General features: G+C 36.7%; 1 protein-coding gene across 1 annotated transcript in view; it reads left to right on the plus strand.

The window, feature by feature from the left end:
• Clasp1 (cytoplasmic linker associated protein 1) overlaps positions 1–15694 on the plus strand; it is a 271969-nt gene that overhangs the window by 194922 nt on the left and 61353 nt on the right. Inside the window, exons 23-26 of the mRNA XM_071619271.1 lie at positions 4580–4683; positions 6588–6611; positions 7941–8185; positions 14236–14299. Coding sequence (XP_071475372.1) covers positions 4580–4683; positions 6588–6611; positions 7941–8185; positions 14236–14299 — 437 coding nt within the window. The remainder of the gene's footprint in view (positions 1–4579; positions 4684–6587; positions 6612–7940; positions 8186–14235; positions 14300–15694) is intronic.

Raw genomic sequence — 15694 nt, forward strand, 5'->3', positions numbered from 1 at the left:
AATTTATTATAGAATATTCTGTTGAAATAGAAGCAAAGGACTACTTACTTAGGAAACTACAGATCAGATGTTGCCATTTCCAATTTAAATTATCAAAATACAGTACTGATATACTAATATGATAGATGTGTGGTTTGTTTCAGTCTTAAAAAACATTTTACCAACTTCCATATTTAGGAAAGTGGTAAGTTTATTATATTGTTTTAGAGATTGCCTATTTATTTTTACTTTTGTGAATATTGAGAAAGGAAGGATATTCTTTTTGTAAGCTGGTAAACATTTTGTTGACCAAATAACCTTTTCTTATAATTGCTACCACATATACCACAGATGTGTGCATTCTTATAAAGTAACATGGTCTTTAAAAAATAGTGGAAGAATCTGAGATTTTGATATTTTATGACTAAATGTGTTAATGTATACAGAATAGTAATGTGGATGAAAGGTAACTCCTCAGTATGACCTTGTGAAATCTATTAACTTATATGGTCTAATCACCATCACTTTTTTCAGACTAAGGAATGGAAGCATTTTATCTTTGGGTTCTTTTCTTGAGATAATGCAGAACCATATATTTCATGGAACTATAATCAAATACATTAGTGTTTTGAACCAAGTCTCTTATTTCATAATTATTTCTAAAAGCTGTTCTCTTTCCTCATGAGGACAGAGTTTAGTATTTATTTCTTCGGGTTGGTTAATTAATATACTTACTATGATTACTTGCTGATAATATTCTTATTTCTGAATGTACATTGGAGTTGATTCTTAACAGTTACTGCCACCACCATTACTAATTAATGTGACCACCACTGTCGACTCTGTGCCTGGCATGGTTTAAACTAAGTGCTTTATGTGTGATTTCTGTTATCTTCTCGGTAACAACCAAGAGGTAGGTACTGTTATTGGCACCATTTTATGGATGAAGAAACTGAGACCCAAAGAGGTTTAGTATATTGTCTGAGGTGCTATAGCTAGCTATAATCAAACCAGGACTTAAAGGTTATATTTCCAAGCCAGTGCTCAGAAACAGAGTACTGCAACTGCCTTTCCAAGGAAGGTCATTAAACTTAAATACCACAGAATTTCCAGCAGTTAAACAAGTACATTAATTAGGACATTTGTGCAACAGAACAACAAACATTTTGACCAGGGAATATGGAATTCCAGTTGTTGAACCCCCTTCCTGTGATTTCATTCAATTTCTGTTGAAGGAACATTATGAACTCCCTGCCTTTGTTTTTGGAGCATGGTGGCATATGCATCACATACTGATGACACATCTCGTGAGCTGAGTTAAAAATCCATCTTCCTGCTATCCACTCGGGGGTTTAGACAGTACTTGGAGACTCCTGATGTGCTTCATTTGACACATTTCCATACTGGCTGATAGAGGCTTCATAGCGTGAATCTAAACCTAGAGTCCGAGTTGGAGGATGCATCCATAGTGGGAGGCACCAGCAAGAGTGCCTCTGTTGTGCCTGTGTGTCTCAGAGCTGTGTGAGAGCCAGCAGCTCCCGTGGAGTCTGGGGGTTGCCGCTTACTGTCCATTCATATCCAGCACCATTTCTTTTCATGAGAAAATGCGGCCTTGTTGGTAGCAGTCCCTGCCTTTCCTCTGGTTCCTGTGTGTTAATTCTGTGGGTGTTGCCGTTCCTTTTACCTGCAGCCTCTCGACGTCATTCCAGGTCCACTAGTGCTCTCTCCACTGCTGAATCTGTTGGGCAGTCAGGTGAACAAGTGCTAACTGCATGACTCGGCTTCTCCATCTGTTCTAGTTCCACTCCCATGTTAACATTTGTTTTCATCCGTGTCAGCTACCGCTTGGCATGTGTGCACCTCATGTTTGTTTTCCCTGATGTGCTTTTGTTTTTTTAAGTTGTTGAATGTTTATAGTTCTGTTAATAGGCCATAGATGCTTTATTGCCTGTTTGACAGCATCATTTCTCTAGTGTTCATATTTATGTCAAAACAAAGAAATGGGGATGCACGTCTTCCCCTCCTACCACCCCCTTCCCATGAAAACAACCACCCAAAGTGGATGTCACATAGGGCCCCATGGGGACATGGGGTGTGGATATCATCCAACAGCCTTTCATCTCCAAAGCATTCACTTCCCAGTGTAGTGTCAAATGTTAATGTTACTTATTACCGTCAGGTTCCAATTATTTGGAGGTACTGTTCAGTTAACAATGCTTCAAATTATAGCATGCATAGTTTCAAATATATGAAAGTAAGTGTCCTAAAAGTTTTGATGGAAAAATAAGATCAGGATTCAGGTAATTAAATCAGGCCAAAGCTTAACCTTTGCAGCCTGTGGACCCCAAACCTTCCATCTCAGCTCTAACACATCAACTGGCTAGCCAGAGGGGCAAAAAGTAAACATATAGTAGCATCAATTTGCCACACTTAACTGGCCTAATTTTCCTATGCTGAGAGTCTCTGATGACTATTTTTCTCAATTGAGTATTAATTCATGAGCTGTGGATGGTGACAGTGCTTACCAGTTCCCTCAGTCAGTTATTTTCTCTTTAGTTCTATGTATGCAAGGATTTAAAAGCATTCTCCTGATGATTAGGGGCCAGACTGTGGGCACAGCTCTATGCATCCATCCTTTGGACTACTGAGCTTTGTCACAGTGTCAGAGCAGTAGGAATGTAGAGCAGATTTTGGTTTGGTGGAGACAAAAAGTTGGTCATCTTGCTTAGGTCCAGGTAAACATTTCCCCTTAAGATCTGAAGTTCAGGAACTTAGGGTTAGCTTAGTGGTAGAGCACATGCTCAGCATCCACAAGACCCTGGGTTTCATCCCCAGCACCACAGAAAAGAAAGAAAGAAAAAAAATACAAGATCTGCAATTCAAATTATCTGTATTCTATATCAGGTGATCCTAGTCACTGTGTATGGCAAAGCTGTTTGCATCTGGGAAACACAGAATAATTGCATTGTTCTTATAAGTTTTAATTTTGTTTCTGATTTAAAACAAAATGAAACAATATTATCCCTGGAACAAGAATCGCTGGCATGAGATTTACTTTTTTTTAATTTTTAAAATTTTTTTAGACTCTGTTTTATTTAAGTTTTGCTGGGTAATTTTTAAATGGCTTATAACTGAATTACTTTCATTCTGTTACTCATAAATCCCTTACTATCTACCCTTTTTTAATGAAAAAAAAAAAAAGACTTAAAGATTATCTATAAATCTGTAAATCTCAAATTTATACTCATTTCATAATTTAACTAACATAGATAGATATAGAAATGTGATTATTTTGTGGTCTTTTTAGGTTTCATGTGGCACATGAAATCACCTTTGCAACACAATGACTAAGAGGACATTTGGAATGATCAGCAAATGCATTAAAAAAGGAGATAGTATAACATACAATTTTTGTTTCTTTATAAAAATTCATGACTGTATAACTATTGACTAGCTATGTTTAAATTATTTTCCCTTTCTGTTGAAGTAGAAGGTATAACAGCTTGAAATTGACATTTTATAAAAGCTAAATAACATAACAATTTCAAAGTCCATCAGTTTTATAGTGATGTCTTATTACCAATCTAAAGTTTATGTAAAATCAATATTAGCTCCCCTCTTAATCGATGCTTTATACGAGAATATGGCTAATACAGAAATTTCCCTTGTTGAAACAGTTCACAGGGAAAACACTTTATCTTAGAATTTTTCTTCAAAGTCTTTTGTACATCAGAATTTTAATTAAGAAAGTTTAACACTAATTAAGAAACTTTATCATTCCCAATGCATCTTTTACACTGATTTCCTCCTATCATAGTCTTAATCTCCAGCACTTCTTAAAGAAGGCTGGTCAACTGACTTACTGGGACTTTAAAAACTAAGGCTTCATATACTGTGATCACTAACAACCTTAGAATAGTTGTTCGAACTGTTAAAAGTTATCTTAAATTCTTTGGATTCTCTCCATTTTGTTTATCTGTATAAAGACTATTATTCAGCTTGGTGCCATGGTGCATGCCTATAATCCCAGCAATTTGGGAGGCTGAGGCAAACGGATTCCAAGTTCCAGTCTAGCCTGGACAACTTGCCCAGACCCTCTCTCAAAATAGAAAATAAAAAGGGCTGGCGGTATAGCCCAGTATTGCAAAAACAACAAAAAGACTAAGGAAATTTTGCACAGAGATCAATTTAGTACATTCATTTCAAATTTTAACTGTTTACTTCACTCTTTGATCAAATCATGAAGCTTTCTAATTAGTTTGAAGAAACATTAAGGTCATTTGCCTGTAGAGAAAAAGCTTAATAGATTAAAAGATTCAGTTCATAGTCCAGCTCCCTTCTAGAATAAGTTCCCCTCTCTCATGTCTCAAAGTAATAAAATACTAAGGGACAGTTTCCACTATTGAGCTTTGTGGCTCCATAGTATTAAATGCAAACAACTTAACCTCTACCACTGGTAAATAAGTTAATGCAGTTAAAATTGGCTAGGGATTTGTCAGAGCCTCTATCCACTGTGGTGCAAAGAGGCAGGAGCTCCTTGCAAAGAATTGAGAGCAAGTGAATTAAAGTGACATATGTTTTGCTTTTGTTTTCTAAATAGACCGATTTGGGCTGGGCCAGCCAGGAAGAATACCGGGTTCCGTGAATGCCATGCGGGTTTTGAGCACCAGTACAGATCTGGAAGCTGCAGTTGCTGATGCTTTGGTAAGGGGCGCAGTGTGTGCAGAATCTCTTTGAATTATTCATCCACGTTTTTCCCTGTCTTCACAGGAAGTTGCCCCAAATCAGGTTACTAAATCATCTTTGAAACCCTTCAAAATTATATAAACGTTGAACAGATTTACATTACTGTTGTTTTCCTCTTAATCTTTTACATCCACACACATACATGAAAATTGGCCTTCCAAAAAATATTATTATCCAGTATTCCTTACCTGTCTGTGCTCCTCAGTATCAAGGAGATTTTGATGACATCAGACTTCTCAGATGTCATTGAGCTTTTTTTTTTTTTTTTTTTGGGGGACCATGGTTTTTTTCCAGCATTTCCTGTTTTCCATCCTGTTGCTTCTGTTGCTTTATAGACCTTGATGGCATAGCCTAAACATAATTATAACACTAGGTAATAGTTTGAGGTTTGAAAATCTTGCATTTATTTCTTTCCCTTACTAGTGGGTCTATATGATCTGTTTGTTTAAAAAAAAAAAAAAAAAACGAGTCAAGTCAATATTTAAGAAAATTTTCCTAAATTTTAATGTTTACTGTTTGAGGGTATGAAATACTGATAGAATATGTTTTTGCTTCATTATAATGTAAAATTTAAAAAAAAAAAAAAAAACATAACGTGACCAGAGCTCCTTTAATTTGTGGTTATAGCAAAAGTTCCTTGGTAGAACCTGCTCATGGTCAAGATGCATTTCAGCTGGTGGGAGCACAGTGTCTTGCATATTCCAGTTTATGTGCTCAGAATTCAAAATAGATATTCTTTAGAATCATCTGATCTCTACCCTTGCCTTTGCTATTTTAAGATCTGTTCTCTTGTAGAGAAAAAAAGTACACATAACAGGATCCTGCTTTCCTACCCTGAGTTTTTTAATGCAGCCATGTTCCATCTGACTGACACTTTATAGTCTGCGGCTGTGGAGTTTCCTGCTTTCATCCCTTCCTGTCTCACCTTCATTTATTCTTGCTCAGTCAGATGATTTCTTGTACAAATGTCTGTGAGCAAGCAGTTTGCTGCTCTCAGAATGCTTTCCTGGTAGACAGATGGTCTGGCCAGCTCTATTCATCACCCTTATATGTAGAACTTTTTTCTGGCAGGTATTGGAGTTCAGGGTAATTGCTCTGGCCATGGCTTTAACTTAAGAGTCAAGAGCTGGAACAGAATTCTCTGAAGCTGTTTCTCCTTCCAAATTACAGCATTTAGAATCCGTCTTTTATTTGTTCAGAGATCCTAGGAAGTGGAGGTCAGAGGAGTGGGAAACAATGGAAGCTGAAACCCTTACTAAATGGGACTTCCAGTTAAGGCTGAGGACTTTCTTAGTTGTTTAAAGAACTGCATAAGGGACTGTGTGCAAAGTTCTAGGAGGCAGAACAGAGATGGAGAGTTGGAGCTTTGGCATAACTTGACTTGAGCTTTTCACTGAGCCCCAGCTCCCTTTGTACTCAGGCTGCCCTTGTTATTTTCTGTCCACTCTGGTCTCTTCAAGTGACCTGCTTCGGAAGAGCTTAAAGCACAGGAATGGTACTGAATTCCTGCCTACAGAATTAAAACCCCAGGGACAGATGGAAAGTCTCCTAGGAATAGATAGTAGATCAGAAGTCACATTAGAGATGTGCTTCATGGGTATGGGTATGGGAAGAGTTTCAGTAAAGAATTATAGCAAGAGCCAGAAGGTGCTAGGAGAGGTTTAGGAGGTTAGGAAATGCCATTTTGAAAAAAAGCAGTCTTTATTACTACCTGCTTGATGTGAAACGCTTGCTGACCTGTATTTTTAGTTTGCTAAGAAATGTTTTGCTATACGCTTTTGTTGCCAGAACAATCCCCACATATGCTTCTGACATAATTCTCTATGCTTTTTCCCCATCCTTCAATATTTTCCTGCCTACAGCTGTTAGGAGACGCCAGGAGCAAGGTACCAGTGCTTTAACTTTTGTTTACAACTTTATTTTTTTTCTGTTGCAAGTATATTTCTTTTAGAATCTAGCAAAAGCAGCACAAAATGTAGTAGAAATTTTGGTCTGAGTTCTGATTCTGTTGAATCTGCCAATGCCTTTATAGGGATGGAATCAAATCACTTTTTATGTACGTTTGTGTTAGCATTTATTTTAAAGTCACGCTCTGTTCTGTCTCCTATTAGAATTGCATTATATTAACTCAATCTGTGCCTGTTCTTATATTGTCATTATTTCACAAATGGGTTTATTGACATTTTTCTTATTTTAGGACTCTTGTGTGTGAGTGGGATGATCATATAACTTAGCATCCAAAGAAAAATACTTTCAATAGTAAAAAGGGGGTACTATTCATAATTATGCTGGGATGATAGGCAGATGACAAAACAGTCCTGAGCAAATTGGATTCATAAAAATTAGTATTATTAGAAAATTGAATCTATACAGCTTAAACCGGTGACTGTTTTGGTTTCAGAAAAATTTGTATTTTATAATTTTTATCAGTTTTATATAGCTAGTGGGTTTAATGTAGTTTTTTGTATTCAGAGTAAGAGAAATGAATCAAGCAGATATTGTAGCCTGCTTTAAAAGAAGCCTGTTTTTGTTGCAAAACTAAAGTCCTTAATGAAAGTGGCTCAGATAGTTTAAGAATTCTTTTACATAGGATATTTCTGCCACTGGCATTTCAATTTCAGGTTTTCTTAAGGAAATGTCATCACAGAAGTTTGCCCATAGACCATGTTCAAAGCAGCTTGCACGGGGCCCCAGGGGTGCACACACCTGCAGTGTCTTAGGCACTGAGCTGGATTATTCGGCCTAGAATTCCACTGAGTCCTCGAAGCAAGCCTGTGGGATTGGCATAAATATCGTCCTCGCACAGAGTAGGAAACTGAAGGAAAAATCTTCACAGGCTTTCTGAAATCATGCAGCCATTCAGTGGTAGCACCAGGATTGTAACCCAAGTCTGCCTGGCTGCAAAACCCATACACTGTACACTGTATTAAGAGGCCAAGTCGTGTGTGTCCCAGTGTCCTGTTCCCCCACCACTACCCCCGCTAAGGAGTGTGATACTTATTACCTGTTTTTCCTCCTGGAAGACTGCTTTTCTGTTTTTATTTCCCTGATCTGTAAGCACAGGACAAGTGTGTGTATGTGTGTGTGTGTGTGTGTGTGTGTGTGTGTGTGTTTCTCCATTTAACTCTGTTATTGTTTTTATTTGATATGACTCATGACCATTTCACCTTTCCATTTCTTCCCTGTTCACCTCCATCCCTCATTGGATCCATCAGAAGAAGCCTGTGAGGAGGAGATACGAGCCATATGGGATGTATTCTGATGACGACGCCAACAGCGATGCCTCAAGTGTTTGCTCTGAGCGCTCCTATGGCTCCAGGAATGGCGGCATTCCCCATTATTTGCGGCAGACTGAGGATGTAGCAGAAGTTCTCAACCATTGTGCAAGTTCAAACTGGTCAGAAAGGAAAGAAGGGCTGCTGGGCTTGCAGAACTTGCTAAAGAGCCAAAGAACACTGAGGTAAGGGCAGGAGACCAGGGTTGAGAGTCATGCCCGAGTCCCCTCTTAACTCATCAGAGACTTAAAGGGGTTTCTGTGTGTGTGTGTGTGTGTGTGTGTGTGTGTGTGTGTGTTTATTTTTTATTTATTCTAATTTGTTATATTTGACGGCAGAATGCATTACAATTCATATTTCACATATAGAGCACATATCTCTGGTTGTACACAAAATAGAGTCATGCCATTGATGTCTTCATACATGTACTTAGGGTAACGATATCCCATCTCATTCCACTGTCTTTCCTACCCCTATGCCCTCTCCCTTCCCCTCCCTTCCCCTCTCTTCCCTTTGCCCTATCTAGAGTTCATCTAATACTCCATGCCCCCTCCCAACCCCATTATGAATCAGCCTCCTTATATCAGAGAAAACTTTCAGCATTTAGTTTTTTGGGATTGTCTAACTTCACTTAGCATTATATTCTCCGACTCCATCCATTTACCTGCAAATGCCATGATTTATTTTCTTTTATTGCTGAGTAATATTACATTGTGTATATATACCACATTTTCTTTATCCATTCATCTACTGAAGGGCATCTAAGTTGGTTCCACAGTTTAGCTATTGTGAATCGTGCTGCTATAAACTTTGATGTGGATATGTCCCTGTAGTATACTGTTTTTAAGTGCTTAAAGGGGTATCTTGTCATTTAAGGTGTCCTTGCAAAGTTCCATGTGTTGATGCTCAAAAGTAAGACCCATCCTTGCCATTCAAAGTCTTCAAAATATCTGGCACATATTCTATAATTGATTAGGCTTATGAAACATTTATTTCCCTTAAGGTTCATATTTTTTTATTTCATGTTGTTATTGAGAAATCTGGGTATAGTTTACAATTCAGGTGAACAATGAAACAACTCTGCAAATTAGTATGTTGTATTCCTCTTCAAGGTTCAGGATAAAATGTCTCAGTCTAAAATTTTCAATACTTATAAGCATATAGTAGCTTATAAATATGCAGAGTAAACAGATGATAAAACAGAGCCCTTCAAATCAACAGCGTTATTTTTTGATCATTTTTCTTTTTTGCTTTGTTTACATATTTTATAAATTTTCTAAAATAAGCACGTATTATATAACATCAAAAAGGTATGCATTTATACCGTATTTGGGCCCCATTGGTACACTGTGATTTTATGTCTCTCTAAAGAAGTAATGAGAAATGCTGTTTACTAAATATGGCAGTGTTACTATGTCACCAAGTATAAGATGAATTTCAATTATGGAGATGTTAAAACACGGGAATTGAGAAAAGGACAAGTGAACCCATGAAATTCAATGTACTATATCTTCTAGATTTTTTTTTTTTAAAGATAAGTATTGAGACTGGCTATGTTGTGACCTTGGGTGAGGCTCATCCTGGGCTCTTTGATGAGCCCTGGCTGATGAGTGGCTGTTCCCCCCCCCCGGGTGGCTCTTCATCTGCTTCCACCTTCCTGTACTGACACCTGCCCACGTTATACCGTCTGTCCTTAAAGATGGTGTGAGAGGATCTGTCATATACCTTCTGAAATGCAGGCTTCTGGTGACATTCCGTGATCTGTCAAAAATAAAATGAGGATGATTTTTCTTCCAGAATTTATTTTTTCCTGCTGATTCTATTTTTTGGATTCCTAGGGTTCACTAAGTACCCATTAAATAATCTCTAGAAATCAGCATTCACTTTAGGTTGTACTTTTAACAGTACTAAAGGGTCATTGAGCCAACTTTCTCATCTGTGTAAGGATGGATGATAATTTGAGGAAGAGAGGATCCTCTTTTCAGCTTCAGAGTAAAAAAAAAAAGGTAGTAGTGCAATCAGGGATCAGAAAAGGTAAAGAACACCAGCGTGCCTGAGGGTTTGCTGTGTCCCCGGCACAGTAGTAGGTGCCATGTGTTATCTTCCCAGCAGCCTTGTGACATACTGCATATCCTGTTTGACTGAGAAGAGGCCAGAGCTTTAAAGAGAAGGATTAAAGATATCATTGTCCTTTGTAGTCGAATCAAGGTTCCAGGTCTGTGTGACCCTGAAACACATGCTTCTTTTCTAATTTATTGCATACCCTTTCAGCTGTGGCAGATGGAAAAGAGCCCTGGGTCGAGTTGAAGGGGGTTTGGCTCATGCTTTGTCATTTTCTGTGAGCTTGGGAATATCATGCTCCAAGTGTCAGTTTCCTCACCTTAAAATGAGAGTGAATCTATGCCTTTAGCTTCATGAATTAAATAAGATATTTATTTGTGGAAAATTCTGTTGCATAAATATAGATTAGGTAAAGCTGCGTAGTTGACAGAAACAAAGTTATTTTCTCCTCTTTTTTTTAATTGGTGTATGAGAAATGTAAAGAATAGTGATATATTTTATATATGTATAAAATTGTGGTGTATTTGTATATGCACATAACATAATTTGGTCAATTTTATTGTCCATTACTTCTTCTTTCCCTCCCCTCTTCCCTACCCCTATTCTTCTTCCTCTGTTCTACTGGTCTGTTTTCCACTCATTTATTTATTTTTAATTGATGTTTTATAAATATACATACAGGTAGAATTCACTGTAGTGTATTCATATATGCACATGGCACAATTTTGTCAAGTTCATTCATTGCCTCCTCCCTCCAATTCAATCTCCTTCTATTCCACTAATCTTCCTCTGTCTTTATAATATTTGAAAACCACCCCCCACAACATTTTACCCCCTTACTTTGCTCTAGCTTTCACGTATGAGAGAAAGCATTTGACCTTTGATTTTTCTGAATCTGTCTTATTTCACTTAGAATGATGATCTTCAGTTCTATTCATTTACTGGCAAATGCTATAATTTCATTCTAATTTATGGCTGAGTAAAACTCCGTTGTGTACATATACCACATTTTCTTTATCTGTTCATGAATGGGCACCTGGACTGGTTCCATAACTTGACTATTATAAGTTGTGCTGCTGTAAACATTGATGTGGCTGTATCACCATAGTATGCTGATTTTAGTTTGTATAAGCACCAAGGGGTGGGATAGCTGGGTCATATGGTTTTAAAGTATATCCATACTGCTTTCCAGCATGATTATACTAATTTGCAGTCTTACCACTAGTGCATGAGTGTGCCTTTTTCTCCACCAGAATTTATTATTTGTATTCTTGGTAATTGCCATTCTGACTGAAGTGAGATGAAATCTCACTATAATTTTGATTAACATTTCCCTGAGTGCTGGAGATGTTGAACATTTTTGCATGTATATGTTAGCCATTTGTGTTTCTTTTGAGAAATATCTGTTTAATTCTTTTTCCATTTGTTGATCGTGATTTTGTTGTTGATGTTGTAGTTGTTGAGTTTTTGTTGTTATTGTTGTTCTTGACATTGAGCTTTTTAAACTCTGATATTCTGGTTATTAATCCCCTGTCAGAGGAGTAGCTGGTAAAGATTTTCTCCCATTCTGTAGGCTCTCTCTTCATATTCTTAATCATTTTCTTTGCTGTGCAGAACTTTTTAATTTGATGCTGTCCCACCTACTGATTCTTGGTTTTATTTCTTGAGCTTTAGGAGTCTTGTTAAAGAAATCGGTACCTGTGCCTGTGAATTAGAGTGTTGACCCTCTTTTCTTCTAACCAGTTACAAAGTTTCTGATCTAATTCCTCTAAGTTTTTGATCCACTTTGATTTGACTTCTATCCAGGGTGAGGGCTAGAGGTAGTTAAAAAGGCTGTCGTTTCTCCAACACATATTTTTGGCACCTTTGTCAACTATCAGATGACTTAGCTACGTGGGTTTGTCTCTCTGTCTTCTTTTCTGTTCCCATGATCTTCGTGTCTGTTTTGAAGGTGATACTATGCCGTTTTTGTTACTGTAGCTCTGTAGTAGAATTTGAGATTAGGTACTGTGATGCCTCCTGCTTTGCTTTTCTTGGATAAGATTGTTTTGGCTATTCTGGGTCTTTTATTCTTCCAAATGACTTTCCAGTTCTGTGAAGAATGTCATTGGTATTTTGATGGAGATTCCATTGAATCTGTGTTTTTGGTAAGATGGCCATTTTGACAATATTAATTCTGCCTATCCAGGAACATGGGAGGTCTTTCCATCTTCGAAGGTCTTCATTTTCTTCAGCATTCTATAGTTTTCATTGTAGATGTCTTTCACCTCCTGTGTTAGATTAATTCCCCAAGTTTGTTTATTTTTTGAGGTTATTGTGAATGAGATGGTCTTCCTGATTTCTCTCTCAGCAGACTCTGTATTGGAGCATGGGAAAGCTATTGCTTTGTGAATGTATCCTGCTGAATTTATCAGCTCTAGAAATCTCTGTTTGAGTTTTTGGGGTCTTCTTGATATAGGGTAATGTCATCAACCAACAAAAATAATTTGATTTCTTTTTCTGTTTGTATCCCTTTAATTTCCTTCTCTTGCCTTATTGCTCTGGCTAGAATTCCAAGAACTATATTGCAATAAAGTGGTGAGGGTGGACATCCTTGTCTTATTTCTGTTTTTAGAGGAAATGCTTTCAGTTTTTCTGCTTGGTATGATGTTGGCTTTGGGTTTGTTATATATAATGTTGAGGTAAATTCCTTCTCCAGTGTTTTTAACATGAATGGGTACTGGATTTTATCAAAATCCTTTTCTATATCTATTGAGGTGTTCATGTGATTCTTGTCTTTAATTCTGTTTATGTGGTGAATTACATTTGTTGATTTACGTAGTTTGAACCAATCTCGTATCCCTGGGATGAAACCCACTTGATCATGTTGTACTATCTTCTTAATGTGTTTGTGAATGTGGTTTGCTAATATTGTATTAAGGATTTTTGCATTTATGTTCTTCAGGGAGATTGGTCTATAGTTTTCTTTCCTTCATGTGTCTTTGTCTGGTTTTGATATTTGGATCATATTGGCTTCCTAGAATGTATTTGGGAGAATAATAGAATAATTTGAGGAAAACTGGTCTAAGTTATTCTTTTAAGGTCTGGTTGATAAAGAATCCATATGGCCCTGGGGTTTTCTTTGTTGGAAGACTTTTAATTGCTTTTTCGATTTTATACCTTGATATTGGTCTATTTTAGGTTTTCTATATTTTCCTCTTTCAATTTGGACAGGTCATATGTATATAGAAATTTATCAATGTCTTCCGGAATTTCTAGTTTATTGGAATATAAGTTTTCAAAACAATTTCCAATGATCCTCTGGATTTCAGAAGTGTCTGTGGTGGTATCTCCTTTTGCATCTCTAATGTTGTTAATTTGGGTTTTCTCTCTCTGTTGATTAGTTTGGCTAGGAGTTTATCAATCTTGTTTATCTTTTCAAAGAACTAACTCTTTGTTGCATTGATACTTTGTATTTTTTATTCTCAATTTTATTAATTTCATCTTTGATCTTTTTGCATCTTCTACTGATTTTGGCATTAAGCTTCTTTTTCTCAGGCTTTGAAGTATAGCATTAGCTTATTTGTTTGGATTTTTTATGGTAATCAATGCTATAAAACGTTCCTCTTATAACTGCCTTCATATTGTGCAAGAGATTTTGATATGTCATATCTCTGTTCTCATTTTTTTCTAAGAAGTTCTTGCTTTCTCTTCTTGTTTCTTCTATGATCCATTCTTCATTTAAAAGAATATTGTTCACTCACTGTGTTTATGTGGTTTCTGTGAATTTTCTTGCTGTTGATTTCTAGTTTTATTTCATTATGACCTGATCATATGCACAGGATGATGTCAGTTTGTTTATATTTGCTAAGACTTATCTTATGATCTGTAATATGGTCTATTTTGGAAAAGATTCCATGAGCTGCTGAGAAGAAAGTGAATTTAGTTGTTTGGGGTAAAATATTTTGTAGATGTCTGTTAGGTCCATGTGGTATATAATATTATTTATGTCAGAATTATCTTATTGACTTTATGTTTGGATGACCTGTCTATTGGTGATAGGGGTGTGTTGAAATCACCCAGTATTATTGGATTAGGTTCTATTAGGATCCAAAGGATTTTTAAAAGCAAACTATAATTGAAGTGATGACTTTTTACATTTTAAATTAATTTATTTCTATTTTATTTCCTCTAGTCGAGTAGAATTGAAGAGATTGTGTGAGATCTTCACCCGAATGTTTGCTGACCCTCATAGCAAGGTAAATCTAGGATCAGACTTATATTTCCATCTGCATGTGTGTGAGAGCTGTGTAAAATACCCAAGAATGAAAGAGAAATCCCCAGTGAGTTTCAGCCTTACAAATTTAACACCCATTTCTGCAATAGCATGTGTTTTGTCTCTCAAAAATGGAATTTTTAACCAAGCATGGTGGTGCACACCTGTAATCCCAGCTACTGGGGAGGCTGAAATCTAAGAATCCCAAGTTTGAGGCCAGCTGGACAAATTAGTGAAATCTTATAATGTCAAAATAAAAAGAGTTGGAGATACATAGCTCAGAGACAAAGCACACCTGGGTTTAGTCTGGGACTGTGGCTCAGTGGCAGAGTAGTTGCCTAGCTTGTATGAGGCACTGGGTTCAATCCTTAGCACTACATAAAAATAAACAAAATAAGGCATTCTGTCCATCTACAACTACAGAAAAAATTAAAAACTAAAACACCCTGGGTTCAATACCCAGTACTGCAAAATAAAAAATAAAAAGGAATTCTTCAGAACTTAAATGTTCATAAATTTCAAGCTTCAAGTGAAAGCTTTCATGGAAAGAGACTCAGATAATAGTATTTCATTCATTCAACAAACATTTTAATTTTTGTGTTCCTCTTTTAGCTAAATAGTGGGCCAAGTGCTAGATTAGAAGATTGTATAATATAGTGCATTTTTTTAAAGTTGTTGTAGTGAAAAAAATATGTATGTAATTATTTTTGTAAACTTTAGTATTTGTTCTCATAGGACAAGGTAGAAAATGGAAGTATTTATTGAATAGATTCATTGGAAAACCAGGTTATATTTCCAAATAGAATATCACTGTTCCCAAGAACTTGCTATATGGTGGTCACCATTAGCTGAGGCCCCCACCTCCTGGGGGCCAAAAGAAACACTGGGCCCTTTTGACAAGAGAGTGCCTGCATGACTGTGGGACAGGGCCCATTCTAGGGGAAATGCAGAGAGAGGGACACTTTATAAAATTACTTAGAGTCTAGATTTTAAATAAATATCATTGTTTGGAAGGAAGCCTTTAAAGGCTATTAGATGTGTTCAGAGGAAGAAGATGGAAAGATGAAGATACAGGGAAAGTTCAAAAGTGGATAAAGGATGAAACTAAAGTATAGATATTGATGGAACTCTAAACCAGCAGAAGCAGATCTTAAATGCTGACTTGCAGGATTAACCATATTACACTATAGTTTCCCTAGTAAAAAAATGGTCTCTTCTAATTCTTGCTGGGAAAAGGCAGCCTATGATACTGTGAAATTCCAGCCAGCTGTATTTCGTCTTCTTTTTCTATCCTTGCTTCCTCATAGGAATTGTCCTTAAAGTAGCATCCACCCACCCACACACTCATCCATCCAATCATTTGGTATTTACTGAATAC

Source organism: Marmota flaviventris, chromosome 11 (genome assembly GCF_047511675.1).
Source record: "Marmota flaviventris isolate mMarFla1 chromosome 11, mMarFla1.hap1, whole genome shotgun sequence".
NCBI classification, from domain to species: Eukaryota; Metazoa; Chordata; class Mammalia; order Rodentia; family Sciuridae; genus Marmota; species Marmota flaviventris.